A 24,023-nucleotide genomic window follows, 5' to 3' on the forward strand; every position below is an offset into this window, starting at 1 on the left:
TCACTCTGCACTGAGTACAGCGTCAGCTGCTCGACTGTGAGAAACCTCACTGTGGAGGTCAGGACTGGCCACGTCTCTTCTTCATTGAACGCGCAGAGAACAATTCGGCCTGACCCAAAGATTTTGTGTGGGAAAGTGTCAAATAATTACCATATAAACTTCAATTAGAAAATAAAGCCTTCTTAATTTTTCTTTTGATCAGCTCCAAAGATTTATATCAACTTAAAATGGCTGTCTCTGAGCAGCGGTGTGGGGAGGGGGGTTTGCAAGGACACAGACAGCACCCGAGCTGAAACACTTGTTTCAAAAGGCCACACATTTAGCACGCCAAACAGCGGTTTTAACCAGGCCAACAGGTTTTGGAATTTCGCCAATCGATTTGAACCAGTGGCTTCGGTGCCAAAAAGCTATTAAATTTAAATCTGATGGTTTTGACAACTGAGGACCAATCCTATGACACGAAATATTGCTGCGTCATCGTGGGTATAAAAGAAGGGGGTGGTTGAGCAGAGATGCAGAGAACACTGTCATGAGCTGGAGCTAACGACCCCTTGCTCTCCAAAGAGAATCGCTGGCTCTCACAGCATCCTTAATGTCTTAGAGCAGGAACCATCGAAATACCTTCAGGAGAATCAACACAGAAGGTGGACCTGACACAAGAATCAACGGAGAAGGCACAGAACTTTCCGGAAGCCACCTGGCTGTACCTTTAAGAGACTAAATTCTATTTTTTTTTGTTATATGAGTGGGATTCATATGTATTGGAATAGCATACCATTAGAATCTTGTATTTGGTAATAGTTAATCGTTAGAATGGATTTATACCGTTAGTTAGTAGTTGAGTGAATTAGTTCATTGTTAGAGTTAGATAACTAAGTTATTACTTGTTGGTTTTAAAGTCAGTGTCATGGATTTATTTTCTCTAACCATGAGAAGTTGCTGAAAAGAAGGTCATACCAATTCTCAAACTCCTGAACTGATCATAGGACACGGTACCCCACTTCAGTTTTTATTCTCAGTACCTCTGATTTAAAAACCAATGTACCAGAGAAAAGGCAACGATGCAGGTACCTGGTGAATAGCAACTGAAGTGATTTTCACCATGTAAGTTTTTGCAGAAGGAGGGTACAATATGTCTGACTCGATTGTATAATATCTCTGGGAGTTACTGGGTGTGACAATCCAGTACCAATTATATAATACCATTAGGGATAAAGATTCCCTTACCCAGTAAAATGGGATGTTATTAATTAATATGTATGTCACTCCCGTACATATTAAATAATAACGCCCTGTGTTACTGGGTATATCACTCCCGTACATATTAAATAATAACGCCCCGTGTTACTGGGTATGTCAGTCCCACACATATTAAATAATAACGCCCCGTGTTACTGGGTATGTCACTCCCGTACATATTAAATAATAATGCCCCGTGTTACTGCCAATGTCACTCCCACACATATTAAATAATAACGCCCCGTGTTACTGGGTATGTCAGTCCCACACATATTAAATAATAACGCCCCGTGTTACTGGGTATGTCACTCCCGTACATATTAAATAATAACGCCCCGTGTTACTGGGTATGTCAGTCCTACGCATATTAAATAATAACGCCCCGTGTTACTGGGTATGTCACTCCCATGCATATGAAATAATAACGTCCCGTGTTCCTGGGTATGTCACTCCCGTACATATTAAACATTAACGCCGCGTGTTACTGGGTATATCACTCCCGTACATATTAAATAATAACTCCCCGTGTTACTGGGTATATCACTCCCATACATATTAAATAATAACGCCCCGTGTTACTGGGTATGTCACTCCCGTACATATTAAATAATAACGCCCCGTGTTCCTGGGTATGTCACTCCCGTACATATTAAATAATGATGCCCCGTGTTACTGGGTTTATCACTACCGTACATATTAAATAATAACAACTTATATTACTGGGTATGTCACTCCCACACATGTTAAATAATAACGCCCCGTGTTCCTGGGTATGTCACTCCCGTACATATTAAATAATAACAACTTATATTACTGGGTATGTCACTCCCACACATGTTAAATAATAACGCCCCGGGTTCCTGGGTATGTCACTCCCGTACATATTAAATAATAACGCCCCGTGTTACTGGTGTGTCAGTCCCACACATATTAAATAATAATGCCCTGTGTTACTGGTTATATCACTCCCGTACATATTAAATAATAACGCCCCGTGTTACTGGGTATGTCACTCCCGTACATATTAAATAATAACGCCCCATGTTACTGGGTATGTCACTCCTGTACATATTAAATAATAACGCCCCGTGTTACTGGGTATGTCACTCCTGTACATATTAAATAATAAGGCCCCGTGTTACTGGGTATATCACTCCCACACATATTAAATAATAACCCCCCTGTGTTACTGGGTATATCACTCCCGTACATATTAAATAATAACGCCCCGTATTACTGGGTATATCACTCCCATACATATTAAATAATAATGCCCCGTGTTACTGGGTATATCACTCCCGTACATATTAAATAATAACGCTCCGTGTTACTGGGTATGTCACTCCCGTACATATTAAATAATAACACCTTGTATTACTGGGTATGTCACTCCCACACATGTTAAATAATAACGCCCCGTGTTCCTGGGTATGTCACTCCCACACATATTAAATAATAACGCCCCGTCTTACTGGGTATATCACTCCCGTACATATTAAACATTAACGCCGCGTGTTACTGGGTATATCACTCCCGTACATATTAAATAATAACTCCCCGTGTTACTGGGTATATCACTCCCATACATATTAAATAATAACGCCCCGTCTTACTGGGTATGTCACTCCCGTACATATTAAATAATAACGCCCCGTGTTACTGGGTATGTCACTCCCACACATATTAAATAATAACGCCCTGTGTTACTGGGTATGTCACTCCCACACATATTAAATAATAACACCAGGTGTTACTGGCTATGTCACTCCCGTACATATTAAATAATAACGTCCCGTGTTACTGGGTATGTCACTCCCGTACATATTAAATAATAACGCTCTGTGTTACAAGGCATGTCACTCCCGCACATATTAAATAATAACACCCCGTCTTACTGGGTATGTCACTCCCGTACATATTAAATAATAAGGCCCTGTGTTACTAGGTATATCACTCCCGTACATATTAAATAATAACACCCCGTGTTACTGGGTATATCACTCCCGTACATATTAAATAATAACGTCCCGTGTTACTGGGTATGTCACTCCCATACATATTAAATAATAACTCCCCGTGTTACTGGTTATATCACTCCCGTACATATTAAATAATAACGCCCCATGTTACTGGGTATATAACTCCCATACATATTAAATAATAATGCCCCGTCTTACTGGGTATGTCAGTCCCACACATATTAAATATTAACGCCCCGTGTTTCTGGGTATGTCACTCCCGTACATATTAAATAATAACACCCCGTGTTACTGGGTATGTCACTCCCGTACATATTAAGTAATAACGTCGCGTGTTACTGGGTATGTCACTCCCGTACATATTAAATAATAACGCCCCGTGTTACTGGGTATGTCACCCCCGTACATATTAAATAATAACGCCCCGTGTTACTGGGTATGTCACTCCCGTACATATTAAATAATAATGCCCTGTGTTACTGGGTATGTCACTCCCGTACATATTAAATAATAACACTCCGTGTTACTGGGTATATCACTCCCGTACATATTAAATAATAACACCCCGTGTTAATGCCAATGTCACTCCCACACATATTAAATAATAACGCTCCGTGTTACTGGGTATGTCCCTCCCGTACATATTAAATAATAACGCCCCGTGTTGCTGGGTATGTCAGTCCCACACATATTAAATAATAACGCCCCGTGTTACTGGGTATGTCACGCCCGTACATATTAAATAATAACGCCCCGTGTTACTGGGTATGTCAGTCCCGTACATATTAAATAATAACGTCCCGTGTTACTGGGTATATCACTCCCACACATATTAAATAATAACGCCCCGTGTTACTGGGTATATCACTCCCATACATATTAAATAATAACGCCCCGTGTTACTGGGTATGTCACTCCCATGCATATGAAATAATAACGTCCCGTGTTCCTGGGTATGTCACTCCCGTACATATTAAATAATAACGCCCCGTGTTACTGGGTATGTCACTCACGTACATATTAAATAATAACACCCCGTGTTACTGGGTATATCACTCCCGTACATATTAAATAATAACGCCGCGTGTTACTGGGTATATCACTCCCGTACATATTAAATAATAACTCCCCGTGTTACTGGGTATATCACTCCCCTACATATTAAATAATAACACCCCGTGTTACTGGGTATGTCACTCACGTACATATTAAATAATAACACCCCGTGTTAAACACCCCGTGTTACTGGGTATATCACTCCCGTACATATTAAATAATAACGTCCCGTGTTCCTGGGTGTGTCACTCCCGTACATATTAAATCATAACACCCCATGTTACTGGGTATGTCACTCCTGTACATATTAAATATTAACGCCCCGTGTTACTGGGTATATCACTCCCGTACATATTAAATAATAACGCCCCGTGTTACTGGGTATATCACTCCCGTACATATTAAATATTAACGCCCCGTGTTACTGGGTATATCACTCCCGTACATATTAAATAATAACGCCCCGTGTTACTGGGATATCACTCCCACACATATTAAATAAGAACACCCCATGTTACTGGGTATATCACTCCCGTACATATTAAATAATAACGCCCCGTGTTACTGGGTATGTCACTCCCACACATATTAAATAATAACGCCCCGTGTTACTGGGTGTGTCACTCCTGTACATATTAAATAATAACGCCCCGTGTTACTGGGTATATCACTCCCGTACATATTAAATAATAACGCCCCGTGTTACTGGGTATGTCACTCCCGTACATATTAAATAATAACGCCCCGTGTTACTGGGTATGTCACTCCCGTACATAGTAAATAATAGCACACCGTGTTCCTGGGTACATCACTCGTGTACATGGTATATAATAATGCCCCGTGTTACGGGACTTGTCATTCCCGTACGTATTAAATAGTCATGCCTCGTGTTACTGTGTGTGGCACTGCTGTACGTATGAAATAATAAGGCTCCATGTTACTGGATATTTCTGATCATCTGACACATACAGCTGCAGTGTTTGAGCTGTTCTCTTGAGCTCTGTCTCAATCTCATTCCCATCCAGCACCCTGACTGCCTTCGCAATGGCTGTGGAGAGACCCTTCCGAACTTCCAGCCATGAGAAAAAATATGGACAGCCTTTCACAGCAGTTGGTATCGTGTTGCTGGTGAATGAAAATGTGAGCCTTTGTATTTCATGGGTACACTGGAATTGAAGCTTTACTCATGGCGAACTTTCATCTGTAACTTACCCTATTTTGTACCTTTCCCTGGATGGTGTGGTGAGACATTGTACAGACAGCTTTATTCTCAGTTTCAATGGGTTGAGTGTGCTTAACTGTTTATGTAATCCTGTGTTGGGTCTGTCATGAGAGTGTTTGAATGGGACAGTGATGAGTAGGCTTTGCTCTCAGTTTAAAAGAACAGAGAGTGCTTTAGTCTGTATCCAATCCTCGACTGTACATCTCCTGGAAATGTTTGATGGGATGGAGGACACTTCACTCTCACTTCAGAAGAGATACTTTGTTTCTAACCCCATGTTTCGTGGGGTCTTTGCAAAGGGAGCTTTACTCTGTATCTAACCTGGTGCTGTCCCTGTCATGGGAGTGTTTGATGGGGAACAGTGTAGAGAGAGCTTTACTCTGTATCTAACCCTGTGCTGTCCCTATCCTGGGAGTGTTTGATGGGGGACAGTGTAGAGAGAGCTTTACTCTGTATCTAACTCTGTGCTGTCCCTATCCTGGGAGTGTTTGATGGGGGACAGTGTAGAGAGAGCTTTACTCTGTATCTCACCCCGTGCTATCCCTGTCCTGGGAGTGTGTGATTGGGGGGGACAGTGTAGAGAGAGCTTTACTCTGTATCTAACCCTGTGCTGTCCCTGTCCTGGGAGTGTTTGATGGGGAACAGTGTGGAGGGAGCTTTACTCTGTACCGAACCCCGTGCTGTCCCTGTCCTGGAAGTGTTTGATGGGGGACAGTGAAGAGAGAGCTTTACTCTATATCTAACCCCGTGCTATCCCTGTCCTGGGAGTGTGTGATTGGGGGGGACAGTGCAGAGAGAGCTTTACTCTGTATCTCACCCCATGCTGCCCATGTCCTGGGGGTGTTTAATGGGGGAACAGTGTCGATGAAGCTTTAGTCTGTATCTCGCAGTGTGCTCTCTCAGATGACCAGGTAGGTTTTATCAGTGATATTGCAGAAGGGGTAATTAATGGTCCAGTATATTCTAACAACAGAATGCTATCCCTGACAATGTGGCACCCCTACATACCACACTGCAGTATTAACTGGCTGATGTGTTGAATCCCAAGACTAAGACTTGAACCCAGCACATGAGGCCGAACAATGAGAGTGATATAATTTGAAACTTAAAGCCTTTCTTTTGCTGCTGCTTCATGAATACCATTATATTGTGTCTGGAAAAAGCACTTGGACTCAGCTATTAATGATTCAACAATGTTTTTTTGTCTTGCAGAACTTTCGTAAAAGCAAAATTCAGCCGTATTTCCGAATATGCCTTTGCTCACCTCCCTGCTCTCCAATTCCTGTGAGTACAGCCTGGGGAAAGTTCTGTTTTTGGACTAGATGTCTGTCCAACCTTTCACCTTTGTGTTTTGGAAATGCAATCTTACATTTCTCCATCTCTCTGTGCATACCTCACACTGGCTCAGTGTTTAACACTGCTGTCTTAACAGCACCGTGGACCCGGGTTCGATTCCAGCCTTAGGCGACCGTCTGTGTGGGAATTTGCACATTCTCTCCATGTCTGCGTGGGTTTCCTTCAGTTCCAGAGGTTTCCGCAGATTAGGTGGATTGTCCATGCAAAATTGCCTGGAGTGTCCTGGCTGGCTATGTGAGCCATAACGGCAGGGTTACAGGGATAGGGAGAGGGAATGGGTCTGAGCGGGATGCTCTTTGGAGGGTCAGTGTGGACGTGATGGGCCGAATAGCCCGTTTACACACTGTTGAGATTCTATTATCATGGCTGCCTGGTTTTGAACACACCCTTTCAATGAAAACGATCTTTCCAAGTCCACATCCCTCAGATTTCGAACAAGGGAAATTAGTCATCAATTCAGATTAATTTACCCAATACCTGAACTTTTTTTTAAAAAATCTTTAGTAATAATGATTGCAAAGTGTGATGCTGTGATTTGCAACCTGGAAGTTGGGCAAATTGCTTCTGTTGGTTTGCGCTTCATCCGATTTCAGGTTTGATTTTGTCACTTTTAACCATCTCTTCCGATCCAGAGAGGTGGAGTGTACAGCTCCAACCTTCATATAAAAAGGCTGGAATGTTGTTACTTGAGGATTGACAGGGAATTCGGAAAAAATGGTGGAATGGCTGTGTGAGTTAATGATAGCAGTGTCATAATAAAGAGGGATGATCTCTGTTCAAAGTGTGGGAAACAGTTTGGTCAATGAGAAATTACACATGGAAGGACCCATTTTTGGGAGTGATGTGCAGACCTCCACTGAGTCGTCACATAATTGGATCAGGCATAAAGCAAGAAATATTGGAGACTTGTCCATGAGGCATGGCAAAAAATCGTTGGAGATTTCATCTCCAAATAAACTGGACAAGGCTGATAAATGAGGATTCCATCGAATAGTTTCAGGGTAGTTTCTGAGAGCAAGGAGCTGTTCAGAGGGCAAGATATATTAGATCTGGTCTTGAGCAGTAAGATAGCATTCAATAGTCACTGTGGAGGCAGGTTTAGGCACGAGCGATCATAACATGACCGAATTTTAATTTCAGTTTGAGGGAGAAAGGGATGAGTCCAAGCCACTTTTTAGCATAATATAAATAAGGCAAATTATAAGGACATGAGGATAGAACCGGTGAAGTGAATTTGCAAGTGAGGTTAAAGGATCGGTCAATAGAGATGCAGTTGCAGACTCATCAAGGAATATTTCATCATGACATCCCAACTCAGGAGAAACATTCCACCATCTGCAGCTGGCCAGAAATGTTGACGATAATATCGTCGAAAGAAAAGATTTTGTCGGATGCTCCCTGGATCGGAAGGTTTGAGTTCTAGCGAGAGGCTGAATAGGCTGAGATTATGTTCGCTGGAGTGTAGGAACTGAGGGGTGACCTTACAGAGGTCCATAAAACCAAGGGAGGTGAAGGATAAGGTAGGTAGCCGACAGATTTTCCCCAGGGTCTAAAACGAGAGGGCACAGGTTTAAGATGAGAGGGGAGAAATACAGGAAGACATAGAGGGGCAGATAGAGGGTGGTAAGTGTCTGGAATAGGGTGTCAGAAGCAGTAATTTCTGGAACATTTGGGCAGGTACATAGATGGGATAGATATGGAGCGATATGGACCAAACACAGGCAAGTGGGACGAGAATAATTGTGAAAAGTTAATTGTCAAGTTGGGCTGAAGGAACTGTTCCCATGCTGTAAATCTCCTGGGCTCCAAAAAGTAGATCATGGTGCAAAGTTAGGCAGCAGGTTGAAAGATTGGATAGAATGGTTTTCTAAAATATCACCAAAAAATTTAACAACCAGAGGAAAATTTTGAGTACAGCAGAGGGCTGGCCAGAAATATCGAAACCAATGTCAGTTTTCTTTTTGCGAACGGGAAGCTGAAAGCAGGGATTAATGAGTCATTTTCAGTTGCGATTGAATGCTGTGGCACAAAGTCTGCAACCATTTACGATTGATATGAACGACTTCGATGAAGGGCTGGTCACAGATTTCGCCAACAGGACAAGAATAGGTCGGAACTTGAGTTGTGAAGAGGATAATAAGGAGGCTCCCTCAATGATAGATGAGTGAGCTGAGTGACTGATGATGTGACAAGTCAGCCACCATGTCGAACAGATGAAATTGTCTACTTAGGCGGGAAGAGGGAATACAAAGCATATCATGTGAATGGTAAGAGATTGCAGAGCTCTGAGATGCAGAGAGAGAGAGAGAGACCTGTGTGTCCTGGTGCGTGAAGGTTTGGAAAACAGATCAAAGTCGGTCGAGTTCTTACCAGACCGTGCAGGACCTGCAGAGGGAGATTTCCATGCTCATTGCATTTGGGTTTTGCAGCTCCTGTCTGGTTTCAACCCAGTCTGTCCCCATGCGCTCCTGCAGAGGTTCAGTTATGGAGCACTTTCACACATGCTGAGGATTGTGGGTAAACTGAGCCTCCATACATGTGCAATCGATTCTGTCTCCACCTCCCACTGAGCAGACAGGAACAGTATGGGAGCATGCCTGGCTTTCTTGAAACCAAACGGTATTGATCGAGTCATACAACGTGGAGACACACCTTTTGGTCCAACCATGTTTCCAAACTAAACTAGTCCCCCTTCCTGCACCCATCCAAATGTTGTCACTGGACCTGCATCCAACACCTCCTCCAGCAGTTCATTCCACACACAAACGTCACTGAGCTGAAGACATGTTGCAGCATGTCAGCCCATCATGTCCGCACCGTCGTGCCATTTCCCCCCATAATTTGGGCACGCCTTTCCCTTCTGAAAGCTTCCACCAAACCTGCCTCCACCGCCCTCTCAGGCAATGCATTCCGGACCGCATGCGCTCACTGTTTGAAAAAGGCTTCTCCTTGGCCTCAATCGCAAAACATTGAACGTCTTTCATAGACTCAAAACACTCACTTCCAGTCTCCCTTAACAGAGGCAGCAAAAGATTAGAGCTGCAACTTATTGACGGGAGAGGGTGTGCCTCAGAGAACAGATTCCCCCTCCCGGCCAGCAGCAGGATTTTCAAACCGGACCACGATCACGAGAGCCAGCTGATGATCTTCTGTCCTTTCTCCCCCCAGCTTGTTGAATTCAAACACCTTCAGCATGATCCAAAATGATGCGTTCAATGGTTTATCTCATCTCCAGTATCTGTAAGTCCCTGACTTTATTCTACATTGTTCTACTCAGCTTGAAGGAAAAGGATTGACGCTGAACTCTTCGCTCCCCCTCACCCCCCCACCCAACCTGCTCTCTGTCTGTTCACAGATTCATAGAGAATAACAACATCCAGTCGCTCTCCAAATACACATTCCGAGGCCTCCGGTCTCTCAACCATCTGTAAGTTTCTGTCTGAGTGTCTCTATTTTTCTGTCTGTCTGTGTGTCTGTTTGTCTGTTTCTCTGTCTCTGGATCTATCTGGACCTCTGTGACTGTTATCGATCTGTGACTGTTCCACTGTTTCTGTTTCCCTTTCTGTCTTGTGCATTTCTCTGTGTCTGTCTTTGTCTCCTTCGAAGGAGCTTCGGTGAGTTGCTGCAGTGTGTCCTGTAGATGGTACCCACTGCTGTTACTGAGCGCCGGTGGGGTGGAGGGAGTGGGTGCTTGTGGGTGTGGGGACAGTCGAGCAGGGGTTGCTTTGTCCCTGGATGGTGTTGAGCTTCTTGAGTGTTGTTGGAGCTGCCCTATGCAGGGCACATGGGTGTATTCCATCACATTCTTGACTTCCACCTTGAAGATGATGCATAGGCTTTGGGGAGGAAAGAGGTGACTTCCTCATTGGAGGATTCCCAGCCCCTGACCTGCCCTTGTCCCCATTGGATTTAAATAGAAGTCCAGTTCAGTTGCTCGTCAACAGCTACCACCAGGACGTAGCTCGTGGGGGGATTCAGTGATGGTAACACCATTGAATGCTGATGGCACCTTCCATCTCTTTCAAGATGCTCGAGAGTCGGCTGTTGGGATGATAAGTGGCTGAGATGCATTTCTCCTGATTTTTGTGTACAGGACAGACCTGAACAATGTTCCACGTTTTGGATGTAGGGTTGCTCGCTGAGCTGGAAGGTTCATTTCCAGACGTTTCGTTACCCAACTGGGTAACATCTTCAGTGGGCCTCAGGCGAAGCACTGCTGCTGATTCCTGCTTTCTATTGATATGTTTGGGTTTCTTTGGGTTGGTGATGTCATTTCCTGTGGTGATGTTATTTCCTGTGGCGAAGTCACTTCCTGTTCCTTTTCTCAAGGAGTCAATCTCGATGTGGTTGTAGATAGAGTTCCGGTTGGAATGCCATGCTTCTAGGAATTGTGGTGCGTGTCTTTGTTTGGCTTGTCCAAGGATGGATGTGTTGTCTCAGGCGGTTAGATGCCAATGTTGTGGACTGGAAGAGCTTGGCTCAGGGAGCAGCAAGTTCTGGAGTGCAAGAATTATGGGATTGCTTCGCTCTGTCTACCATTTGCTGCTTATGCTGTTTGGCATAGCACGGAGTCCCGTTTGGCCGCTTGACCAGGTTGGCACCTCATTTTCAGGGATGCCAACCTGGCATGCCCTCGTGCACTCCCTCTTGAACCAGAGCTGATCTCCTGGCTTTGATGGTAATGGTTGAGTGGGGGATATGCGAGGCCGTGCGATTGCTGATACTGTCCTGGAGTATCATTTTGTTGCTGTTGATGGCCCACAGTGGCTCATGGGTTCCCAGTTTTGAGTTGTTAGATCAAGTCAAAGTCTGTCCCCTTCAGCACAGTGATGGAACGTTACCGCGCAGTGTGGGCCCTTCGGCCCTCGATGTTGCGCTGACCTGTGAAACCAATCTGAAGCCCACTTAACCTCCACCATTCCATTCTCATCCAAATGTCTATCCAACAACTATTAAAATGCCTGTAAAGTTGGTGAGTCTACCACTGTTGCATGTGGTGCGTTCCACGCTCCTACTCCTCTCTGAATAAAGAAACTACCCCGATATCTATCACCCCTCAATTTAAAGCTATGTCCCCTTGTGCTAGCCATTACCATCTGAGGAAAAAGGCTCTCACCCTACCTAACCCTCTGATTATCTGATATGTCTCAATTAAGTCACCTCTCAACCTTCTTCTCTCCAACGAAAACAGCCTCAGGTCCCTCAGCCTTTCCTCATAAGACCTTCCCTCCATGCCAGGCAACACCCCAGTAAATCTCCTCTGAACCCTTTCCAAAGCTTCCACGTCCTTCCCACAATGCGGTGACCAGAACTGTCCGCAATACTCCAAGTGTGGTCGCACCAGAGTTTTGTACAGCTGCAGCACGAACTCATGGTTCCGAAACTCAATCCCTCTCCCAATAAAAGCTGACACACTGTATGCCTTCTTAACAAACCTGCCAAGCCGGGTGGCAACTTTCAGGGATCTGTGCAAATGGACACCGAGATCTCTCTGTTCATCTTCACTACCAAGAATCTTGCCCTTCGCCCAGTACTCTGCATTCCAGTTGCCCCTTCCAAAGTGAACCACCTCACACTTTTCCGCATTAAACTCCATTTGCCACCTCTCAGCCCAGCTCTGCACCTTATCTATGTCCCTCTGTAACCAGCAACGTCCTTCTGCACTGTCCACAACTCCACTGACCTTAGTATCATCTGCAAATTTGCTAACCCACCCCTCTCTGCCCGCATCCAGGTTATTTATAAAAATGACCAACAGCAGTGGCCCCAAAACAGATCCTACCACCAGTAACTGAACTCCAGGAGAAATATTTCTCCTCAGCCACCACCCTCTGTCTTCTTTCAGTTCACCAACTTCTGATCCAAATCACTAAATCACCCTCAATCCTGTGCCTCTGTATTTTGTGTCGTCATGCCACACAAAGTGATGGAGGACGTTCTCAATGTGAAGGCAAGACTTTGTCTCCACAAAGACAGTACAGTGATCACCCTTCCAGATACTGACATGGACAGATACATCTGCAACTGGCAGATTGGCAAGGATGAGGTCAGGTATGTTTTTCCCCTCGTGGTGGTTCCCTGCTGCAGATCCAGGCAAGTTACCGTGTCCTTTAGGATCTGACCAGCTCGGTCAGCAGTCCTGCTACCAAGCCACTCTTGGTGATGGGCACTGAAATCCCCCAGCCAGAGTACACACTGCACTCTCATCACCCTGAGTACTTCCCCTGGGGACAGGACACATCCAGGGATGGTTATGGTGGTATCTGCCACATAGTCTGTAAAGTGTGGTTTCCTGAGTGTGACTCGGTCAGGCTGTTGCTTGATGGGTCTGGGAGACAGCTCTCCCAGTGTTGTGAGGAGGACTTCGCAGGGTTGACAGAGATGTGTTTATTGCTGGGCCAGATGGCTGACTGGTTTCATAACTGTGTGTGTGTGTGTGTGTGTGTGTGTGTGTGTGTGTGTGTGAGATAGAGAGAGAGACTGGATGTATGTGTGTTTGTGTGGTCACATGTGTGCATTTGTGTGTGTATCTGTCACTGTCAATATCTGCCTCTGTGTATTTCTGAGACTCTGTATGTGTGTGGCTGTGTCTGTCTCTGTCAGTGTCAATGTGTGTGTGTGCGTTTATCTGTCAGTGTTTACCTTTATGTATTGTCTGTGTGTTTATGTGACTGCATGTGTGTGGTTTTGTGTGTATCTGTCTCTGTCAGTGTTTGTGTGTCTGTCAACGTCTACCTTTGTTTATAGTCTCACTGTTTGTGTGATAGGGTGTGTATGTGTATCTGTCTCTGTCAATGTCTACCTGTGTCTGTGTGTGTAACTGTCAGTGCCTGGCTGGGTTTGTATGTCTGTGTTTGTGTGGTGTGTGTGTGAGACTGTGTATGTGCATCTGTGTGTGTGTCTCTCTCTCTCTCTGTTTCTGTGCCTGTCTCTGTGCATGTGTGTGTGTGTATGTGCGCACGTGCATGTGTGTCTATATCTGTCTCTGTCAGTGTCTATGTGTATGTGTGTTTATCTGTCAGTCTTTACCTTTATGTATTGTCTGTGTATTTATGCGACTGTATGTGTCTGGTTTTGTGTGTTTAACTGTGTCTGCCAGTGTTTACCTGTGGTTGTGTGTTTATCTGTCAATGCCTACCTTTGCTTGTAGTTTGTGTGTTTGTGTGATAGTGTGTGTATGTGTATCTGTCTCTGTCAGTGTCTACCTGTGTTTGTGTGTGTAGCTGTCATTGCCTGCCTGAGTGTGGTCTGTGTTGGTGTGATTCTGTGTGCTTGTGTGTGTGTGTGTCTGTATTTGTCTGTGTGTGTGTGTATGTGTATCTATCAGTGCCTGTCTGTGTACGTAGTCTGTGTGCCTTGTGTCTGTCTGTATTTTGACTCTGTGATAGTTTGCCACGGTTGAAGACCATGCCGTTTCTAAACTTTGTGTTCGATTCAATCCCCAGACCATTAAATCGGCCGTTGTGGTGTCGCGATTGTAACAAGGTCAGCCGGCTGGATCTGATAGAATCTGAGTTCCCTGATTGGGGCTGTTCATCTGGTCCCATCAGGGAGCCCTGGCTGACAGATACAAACAGGAGGGTCCGAGGTTCTGCTCACTCTGAGGAGCTGGATCAGTGTTGAGGACTCTCCACGTGTAAATAAATAAATCGTGACCTGGTGATGGGGTCCCGGCCTCACACAGCCCTGCTTGTTTCCTGACTTTTTCATTGTGCAGCGTTTAACGATTGTTCTAATTACCTCCTCGGTCTCCAGATCACTGGGAAACAACAATCTGCTGGTACTTCCGAGAGACATCTTCAGGGATCTTCATGTTCTGACACATTTGTGAGTGGTTTGTCTCTGCATAGTTTGAAAATTACACCGGTCCTTCCCTTTATAAAACAGCAATGTAGGAGATCTCCCCTTTGAGCCTTCTGATCATGGGCTGATAGTCGAACATTGTTCCCTGTTCCCGCGAGCTCCCTTTGATCCCTATACCTCACAGAACTCCGTCTTGAAATATTCAGGATTCTGTCCACCGGGATATGTCCTGGGGTAGAGAATTCCACAGGCTCCCCCACTCTCTGGGCAAAGACATTTCTCCTTATCTCTGTCCTCCCCCATATCCTTCGACTGTGACTCCCTGGTTCTGGACTCTCCCTGGTGACGTTTACCCTGTCTTGTCCCTGTTCGAATTCAGTGGGTTCCTGTGAGAATCCACCCCACCCTCACCCCTGACAATTCTTCTCAGTGATTATTATCCAACCCCAATCCAGTCTTTCTCCATTCCTTGGTCCTGCCATCCCAGGAATCAGTCTGGGGAAGCCTTTGCTCCCAACCCTCCATCAACGTTCCTCAGATCAGGAGACTCCGAACACAGCGTGTGCACGCACACACGCACACAAACACACACAGAGCAAGGTTCAGGTACTCACACGTTCACACACACACACACACACACACACGCACGCAGAGCAAGGTTCAGGTACACACACACACGCAGAGCAAGGTTCAGGTACACACACACACACAGAGCAAGGTTCAGGTACATAAACACAAATACACATGCGTGCAAACACAGACACACACACAAGGTTCAGATGCACACACACACAAAATATACACACACCCACGCAAACACACATGCGTGTGTGCAAACACACACACATACATACATTTACACACAGACAGACACACATACATACATTCACTCAGATGAACACACATGCGTGCACTTAAACGTGCACACACACACACGCACAACTCCAGGTGTGATCTCTCCTCAGTCCAATTGCAGTGAGATGTCCCTGCTCCTGTCCTCCAGCCCTCTCACCATGAAGTTCATTGTCCCACCAGACACCTTCATCGGCCTGTCACGCCAGCATGTTTCCCCATCACTGCAGGGAGCTGCTCCTTCACTCGGACTGAGGGGAACTCGGTGTACAGTGTGACGTGTGCTTCTTGCTCCTTTGTAGGGATCTCCGTGGGAATGCTTTCCATTGTGATTGTAAGGTGAAATGGCTGATGGAATGGCTGCAGGTGACCAACATGTCAGTCCCTCCAGTGTACTGTTCCAGCCCGATGAAATACCAGAACGTCCGGGTGAACCACCTGCCATTGAAGGACTTTGACTGCATCAGGACAGGTCGGAACTGAACACACTGCCCACAAACACTCCCAGACTCAGCGGTCATTCCCTGCTCTCTCTCACTCACCCATGGCCTTCCAGCCGTCAACAATTCCACACTGAAAGATTAAACCATTCAGCAACGTGGCTGCCATTCTGATGAATTCAATCTGGGAATGCAGAAACAGGCACCATTCACAGCCAGCATCGAAGGCTTTCAAAATCACCTCAAGCATTTGGTGGGGACAGGGTAGAGGGAGCTTTACTTTGTATCTAACCTGGTGCTGTCCCTAACCTGGGAGTGTTTGATGGGGGACAGTGTAGAGAGAGCTTTAGTCTGTATCTAACCCCGTGCTGTCCCTGTCCTGGGAGTGTTTGATGGGGACAGTGTAGAGAGAGCTTTACTCTGTATCTAACCCTGTCCTGTCCCTGTCCTGGGAGTGTTTGATGGGGGAACAGTGTAGAGAGAGCTTTACTCTGTATCTAACCCCGTACTGTCCCTGTCCTGGGTGTGTTTGATGGGGGACAGTGTAGAGAGATTGTTATATTTGAATGTCAGAGACCTTCTCCTGCTGCTGTAGAAGAGTTATATCTGAGTCTGAAGCTGTGTCCATACTCTTGGTACATAACGGTGACCTCTCGGATTGTAACGCTCTGATCACATGTTGCAACCAACATTTGCCTGGTATTTTTTATTTATCTTTCCAGAATTCAGCGTTTACCAAACCCTGCCTTTCCACGCCGTGTCCGTTGAGTCCTTCGTTCACGCCGATGACCTCTTTGTAACCTTTGCCCAGGCCAACAATGGGAACTGCAGTTTCTTTGTGTGGGATCACGTCGAGATGGTCTTCCGGACTTCGGCCAATATCTCCGGTAAGCCTCAGGAATCTTCACCGAGTTGTCTGAAGGTGGACTGGAATTGACGGTCCACCTCGTCTCATATCTCCAGGATGATGGGGTGTCAGTTCCCAGAAGGTGAACTTGCTGCATGCAAGGGCTGTTCCTGATATCCCGAACATTCCCAGCATCTCTGGTGAGAAACAGAGGAACAGAGTTTGACTCCAATACCATTTTTCTTGGACACTCAATCCTCATCGGAATGATGGCAGTAACTGTGTGGGTTTCTCTCTCTGTCTCTCTCTTTCTCATGAGGCTGCCAGACCTGCTGAGTTTGTGCAGCCAAACATTCCCAGGACAGGGACAGCACAGGGTTCGATACAAAGTAAAGCTCTCTCTACACTGTCCCCCCATCAAACACTCCAAGGACAGGGACAGCACGGGGTTAGATACAGAGTAAAGCTCCCTCTACACTGTCCCCCCATCAAACACTCCCAGGACAGGGACAGCACAGGGTTAGATACAGAGTAAAGCTCACTCTACACTGTCCCCCCCATCAAATACTCCCAGGACAGGGTCAGCACAGGGTTAGATACAGAGTAAAGCTCTCTCTACACTGTCCCCCCATCAAACACTCCCAGGACAGGGACAGCACGGGGTTAGATACAGAGTAAAGCTCTCTCTACACTGTCCCCCCATCAAACACTCCCAGGACAGGGACATCATGGGGTTAGATACAGAGTAAAGCTCCCTCTACACTGTCCCCCCCATCAAACACTCCCAGGACAGGGACAGCACGGGGTTATATACAAAGTAAAGCTCTCTCTACACTGTCCCCCCCATCAAACACTCCCAGGACAGGGACATCATGGGGTTAGATACAGAGTAAAGCTCTCTCTACGCTGTCCCATCAAACACTCCCAGGACAGGGACAGCACGGGGTTAGATACAGAGTAAATTTCCCTCTACACTGTCCCCCATCAAACACTCCCAGGACAGGGACAGCACGGGGTTCGATACAGAGTAAAGCTCTCTCTACACTGTCCCCCATCAAATACTCCCAGGACAGGGACAGCACGGGGTTAGATACAGAGTAAATCTCCCTCTACACTGTCCCCCATCAAACACTCCCAGGACAGGGACAGCACAGGGTTAGATACAGAGTAAAGCTCCCTCTACACTGTCCCCCATCAAACACTCCCAGGACAGGGACATCATGGGGTTAGATACAGAGTAAAGCTCTCTCTACACTCTCCCCCATCAAACACTCCCAGGACAGGGACAGCACGGGGTTAGATACAGAGTAAAGCTCTCTCTACACTGTCCCCCCATCAAATACTCCCAGGACAGGGACAGCACAGGGTTAGATACAGAGTAAAGCTCTCTCTACACTGTCCCCCCATCAAACACTCCCAGGACAGGGACAGCACAGGGTTAGATACAGAGTAAAGCTCCCTCTACACTGTCCCCCCCATCAAACACTCCCAGGACAGGGACAGCACAGGGTTAGATACAGAGTAAAGCTCCCTCTACACTGTCCCCCCCATCAAACACTCCCAGGACAGGGACAGCACAGGGTGAGATACAGAGTAAGGCTCCCTCTACACTGTCCCCCCCATCAAACACTCCCAGGACAGGGACAGCACGGGGTTAGATACAGAGTAAATTTCCCTCTACACTGTCCCCCATCAAACAGTCCCAGGACAGGGACAGCATTGGGTTAGATACAGAGTAAAGCTCTCTCTACACTCTCCCCCATCAAACACTCCCAGGACAGGGACAGCACGGGGTTAGATACAAAGTAAAGCTCTCTCTACACTGTCCCCCCCCATCAAACACTCCCAGGACAGGGACAGCACGGGGTTAGATACAGAGTAAAGCTCTCTCTACACTGTCCCCCCATCAAACACTCCCAAGACAGGGACAGCACAGGGTTAGATACAGAATAAAGCTCCCTCTACACTGTCCCCCGTCACACACTCCCAGGACAGGGACAGCACGGGGTTAGATACAGAGTAAAGCTCCCTCTACACTGTCCCCCATCAAACAGTCCCAGGACAGGGACAGCATTGGGTTAGATACAGAGTAAAGCTCTGTCTACACTGTCCCCCATCAAACACTCCCAGGACAGGGACAGCACAGGGTTAGATACAGAGTAAAGCTCCCTCTACACTGTCCCCCATCAAACAGGCCCAGGACAGGGACAGCATTGGGTTAGATACAGAGTAAAGCTCTCTCTACACTGTCCCCCATCAAACACTTCCAGGACAGGGACAGCATGGGGTTAGATACAGAGTAAAGCTTCCTCTACACTGTCCCCCGTCACACACTCCCAGGACAGGGACAGCATGGGGTTAGATACAGAATAAAGCTCCCTCTACACTGTCCCCCGTCACACACTCCCAGGACAGGGACAGCACGGGGTTAGATACAGAGTAAAGCTCTCTCTACACTGTTCCCCCAATGAAACACTCCCAGGGCAGGGACAGCATGGGGTTAGATACAGAGTAAAACTCTATCTCCAGTATCCCCCCCATCCAACACTCCCAGGACAGGGGTTCAGATCTCTTGCATCTGCACTGTTTTGCTTTTCTTCAGATGGGCAAGATTGGATTTGATTTATTCTTGTCACGTGTACTGAGGTGGAGTGAAACGTTTTATTTCTGCGTGCAGTAAGGGGTCGACCATCCTTTACAAAGTGCATTAGGGTAACAGTACAGAGCGAGGAAGACAATGTTACTGCTGCTGAGAAGGTGCACAGCGAGGGAGATCTACATTAAATTTAACATTTCAGAGGTCCTTTCATAGGTCTAACAACACCGGGGAAGAAGCTATCCTTGACCCTTTTAGTGTGTGTGTGCAAACTTTTATAAGTTCTGCCCAATGAGGTGGGAAGGGTCTTTGATTATATTCAGAATAGGTTCCCCTACAGTGTTGAAACAGACCCTTCGGCCCAACCAGTCCACACCGACCCTCCGAAGAGTAACCCACGCAGACCCATATCCCTCTGACTAATGCATCTAACACTACGGGCAATTTAGCATGGCCAATTCACCCTGACCTGCACATCTTTGGACTGTGGGAGGAAACCGGAGCACCCAGAGGAAACCCACGCAGACACTGGGAGAATGTGCAAACTCCACACAGACACTTACCTGAGGTGGGATTTGAACCCGGGACCTTGGTGCTGTGAGGCAGCAGTGCTAACCACTGAGCCACCGTGCCGCCCCACGTTGGCTGCTTTCCTGAGGCAGTGGGACGTACAGGTGGAGCCAGTGGATGGAAGGCTGGTTGGCGAGATGGGCTGGGCTGTGTTCACCATTCTCTGTGGGGTGGTTGAAGAGCAGTTGCCGTCGCGCATTGTGACGCACCCGGATCGGTGCTTTCTCAACCGCATCTCTCAAAATTGGTCAGAGCCTTTGGAGTCATTTCATTCGCATTCTGTGGAAGGAGAGACGCTCATTGGCACAGGACAGCACGCCTTAAGAGAGCGTGAACAGATGAGGAATTAAATCAGGATAAAGAGATGCCTTTTCTTAACTGTATATTTCAGAGGCTGGTACAATTGCAACATTTAAGAGGCATTTGGATGAGGACATGAATAGGAAGGGTTTGGAGGGATAAGGGCCGGGTGCTGGCAGGTGGGACTAGATTGGGTTGGGATATCTGGGTCGGCATGGCCAGGTTGGACCGAAGGGTCTGTTTCCCTGCTGTCCGTCTCTCTCACTCGGTGACTCTGTACAATACTGCTGCACTGCAGACAAATGTTTTCACCCTCCGCAGGCTGGTGTTGATTTCATTTCCGAACCATCCTCCTGGTGAGCGAGATCACACGGCGTTGCGTCACTTCCTGTGCCGTGTTCGGGTCTGGCTCTCAGCCCAGGCCCAACCCCGGGCTAACCGGCCTTTTGTTTCCCCCCCCCCCCACACAGCTCACGCTGCGGTCTACTGCAAACCGCTGGTGATCGAGGGGCAGCTGTACGTCGTCCTGGCCCAGTTGTTCCGAGGCTCCCACATCTACCGGTGGGACGGCTACGGGGGGACGTTCGTCAAGGTCCAGGACATCGACACCGCCAAGATCCAGAAGCCCAACGACATCGAGAGCTTCACCATCGACGGCGAATGGTACTTTGTGATTGCCGACAGCTCGAAGGCTGGCTCCACCACCGTGTACAAGTGGAACAAGGTGGGATTCTATTCCCACCACTCCCTCCACCCCTGGCACCGGGACACAGACGCTGAGTTCATCGAGACGGACGACAAACCCAAGCTGATCCTCGCCAGCAGCACTCAGACCCCGGTCGTCTACCAGTGGAGCAAGTCACAACGGCGGTTCACCTACCTGACCAAAATCCCCGACATGGCGGAGGTGCACGCCGTGAAGCACTTCCAGGCCGGCAGGGCCCTCTACCTCTGCTTGGTCCGCTTCATCGGCGACTCCACGCTGGTCAAGTGGGAGGGCCAGCGCTTCACCGAGATCCAGGCCCTGCCCTCCAGGGGCTCCATGGTGGCCCAGCCCTTCCGCGTGGCCCACTGGCAGTACCTGGCCCTGGGGAGCGACTACTCCTTCTCGCACGTCTACCTCTGGGACACCGGGAAGCTGCGCTTCGGCCGCTTCCAGGACTGGGGCGTACGCGCGCCCCGGGCCTTTCAGGCGGTGCCCATCCACAGCCTGCACCTGGTGCTGGCGCCCAGCTTCAAAGGGGACACCGTCGTCTACAGGCACCTGGTGGTCGACACCAGCGCTTAGCGGCGCCAGCCAAGGGAGCGGGCACCGCCGCCCCCCGTTCACCTTTCCCGGGCAGAGGTCCCTGACGGTTTCCCGCACTAACCTGAGTCGCAACGGCTGTCGGTTTTTTTTTTTTGGCCTCACTCAGTCCGAGAGGTCGCCAGGTTCACCAAGTTTGTCACCTCCTCACTTTGTCAGACGAAAGATCAGAATTTGTCGAGTCTTCCAGTCGAATCAAAGCCTCCAGAAAGAGTCCAGCCTTCTCAGTACTCACACACCTCACCTCCAGGGCTGAGTTTGTGTGCAGACTTGTGGCTCGAGTGCCGTTTGTGGGTTTATTTGCCGAGCTCGGAGGTTGAGTTGCGGATGTTTTGTCTCCAGTCTGGGTGACGTCTTCAGAGCTTCGGAGCCCCCTGTTTATTGTGTCTTCCATTCGACTCCCGACAGTGTGGAAACAGGCCCTTCGGCCCAACCAGTCCAGGCCGACCCCTCCGAAGGGTAACCCACCCAGACCCGTTCCCCTCCGACTGACGCACCCAACACTATCGGCAGTTCAGCATGGCCAATTCACCCTGACCTGCCCATTCTTAGGAGGAAGCCGGAACGCCCAGAGGAAACCCATGGGGAGAACATGCAAACTCCACACAGACGGTCATCCCGAGGTCGGAATCGAACCGGGTCCTTAGTGCTGTGAGACAGCAGTGTGAACCACTGAGCTACTGTCCATTGTGCTGCTTCTGGGTGTTGTGGCCGGTATGTTGGGTCCAGGTCTCTATGATTATTGGTGAAGTCTGTGGATGAGTGCCATGTTTCCAGAAATTGTCCTGGACCCAGTCGACTGAGCACTGCAGCCGGACGCAGCAGGAACAGAACCGAATAAATTCCTGAAGACACTGTCCAGCAGCGCTTCCCAAGAGCTGTCAAAGCACTCAAGATCTCACCTGGACAGGGGACGAAACGTCTCAAAGCCAGCTCCGCCAACATTCGCACGACCACTGCGGTGCTTGTTCACTCTTCATCACTGCTTGCCCTGGGACCGAATTGGATCGCCCCTGCGAAACCGTCACCCAGGGCACTGACCCCGCTCCCTGTCCACCCCTTGCCCGCCCTCGCAGCTCACCCGCAGACGGAATTGTGCGGTGGGATTCCTCGTGGGGGACTGGGGATGTTTCGGAGCGTCTCTCCCTCCCTCTGGCAAGCGTAGCTGAACCCACAGGTCGTCTCATTCCCAAAGGGATTTCGCCTCGTCGTGCAGTCCGTTCGAGTGCCCCCCCAGGACGGTGACCGGCGTTACGCAAATGCAGAGCCTTGTTCTTGTGTCTTTTGACAAGGGCTGTCGCTTTTTCTTTTCACCCTGGAGATAATCGTGCCTTGTCACAGTCTCATTTCAATGCTTCCTCTCCCTGTGCGTTTTAAATCCTTGACAAACGTCACTCGCTTTCAGAGTTTGCTGTCTTCACTCAGTCTGGGCGACGTGGCCTGTTCACTGATGCTCCTGTTCACTGTTTCCAGCTGAGTTTTCCAACTTCTGTAGAGGTTGGCTTCTATCGCCAGGTGCCAACTCGTCCAAGTCTTTCAGGAATCCTTCTCAGTCGTGTCCTGAGTGAGGTTCGATCCAAATGAGAGATGTGCTGACCAAAAAAGAAAGCAGGTTCTCTGTTTGAGAAGGGGAACCAGAAATAGCTGGAGAAACTCAGCAGCATCTGTGGAGAGGGAACTGGAGCTCACATTTCAAGGGGTTCAGGGACATAACTCTTTGAAGTTTGCATCCACCACAAAGATTAAAAAGGCATTTAGAATGCTTGCCTACCCTGGTCTGTCCTTTGAGTATGGGAGTTGGGACGTTATGTTGTAGTGATACAGGGTGTGGGTGAGGCCTTTTCTGATGCACTGTGTCCAGTTCTGTTCCGGGAAGGATATTATTCAGGGAGGGAGGGTTCGGAAGAGATTTACCAGGATGTTGCTGGGTACAGAAGATTTAAGTTTCCTGTTTTTCCTTCAGAACCTGGCTTTCATTTCTGTGTTTCGGAGCTGCAGGTTGTGAGTGCTGTGGTTCACCTGTTCAGATACGGACATGTTCAGTGTTGCGTATTTTCGAGGGAAGCCGTGTCATGTTTCATAGTTGTGGTATTCTTGGAATAAACAGAAGCAAAACAAAAACTGTTGCACGTCTGTTGACTCAATGTCCTCCATTTTGGGATTGTGACGTGAAACCGTGCGGAACTACGTCAGTGACCGTGGATTCAGATCAGATTGTAACCTCATCATACAATATCAGAAAGAGCTGTAACCTGTCCTGAATCTTTGAATGCTAAGGCCAGTTTAGTCCCACTGTTAGAGACCAGAGCAGACCCCCTTCAAGTATTTTAAGAAGGTAGCCTCGAACCTAACGTTTTCTGACATTCAAAGGAAATGTGAAGTGCTGTGTTCCAGATGCGATAGGTCAAAACACAATTTATTGCAACACTGTATAGTTAAAACACAAACAACAGAAAG

General features: G+C 47.7%; 1 protein-coding gene across 2 annotated transcripts in view; it reads left to right on the top strand.

Annotated features, from left to right (window-relative positions):
- lgi3 (leucine-rich repeat LGI family, member 3) overlaps window positions 1–23,672 on the top strand; it is a 44,197-nt gene extending 20,525 nt beyond the window's left edge. For both annotated transcript variants that reach the window (XM_060856609.1, XM_060856610.1), the window contains 7 exons: window positions 6,709–6,780; window positions 10,021–10,092; window positions 10,208–10,279; window positions 14,608–14,679; window positions 15,810–15,979; window positions 16,670–16,834; window positions 20,731–23,672. In XM_060856609.1, coding sequence (XP_060712592.1) covers window positions 6,709–6,780; window positions 10,021–10,092; window positions 10,208–10,279; window positions 14,608–14,679; window positions 15,810–15,979; window positions 16,670–16,834; window positions 20,731–21,548 — 1,441 coding nt within the window. In that variant the 3' untranslated portion in view covers window positions 21,549–23,672. The remainder of the gene's footprint in view (window positions 1–6,708; window positions 6,781–10,020; window positions 10,093–10,207; window positions 10,280–14,607; window positions 14,680–15,809; window positions 15,980–16,669; window positions 16,835–20,730) is intronic.
- The last annotated feature ends 351 nt before the right edge of the window (window positions 23,673–24,023 follow it).

Source organism: Hemiscyllium ocellatum, chromosome 48 (assembly GCF_020745735.1).
Source record: "Hemiscyllium ocellatum isolate sHemOce1 chromosome 48, sHemOce1.pat.X.cur, whole genome shotgun sequence".
NCBI classification, from domain to species: Eukaryota; Metazoa; Chordata; class Chondrichthyes; order Orectolobiformes; family Hemiscylliidae; genus Hemiscyllium; species Hemiscyllium ocellatum.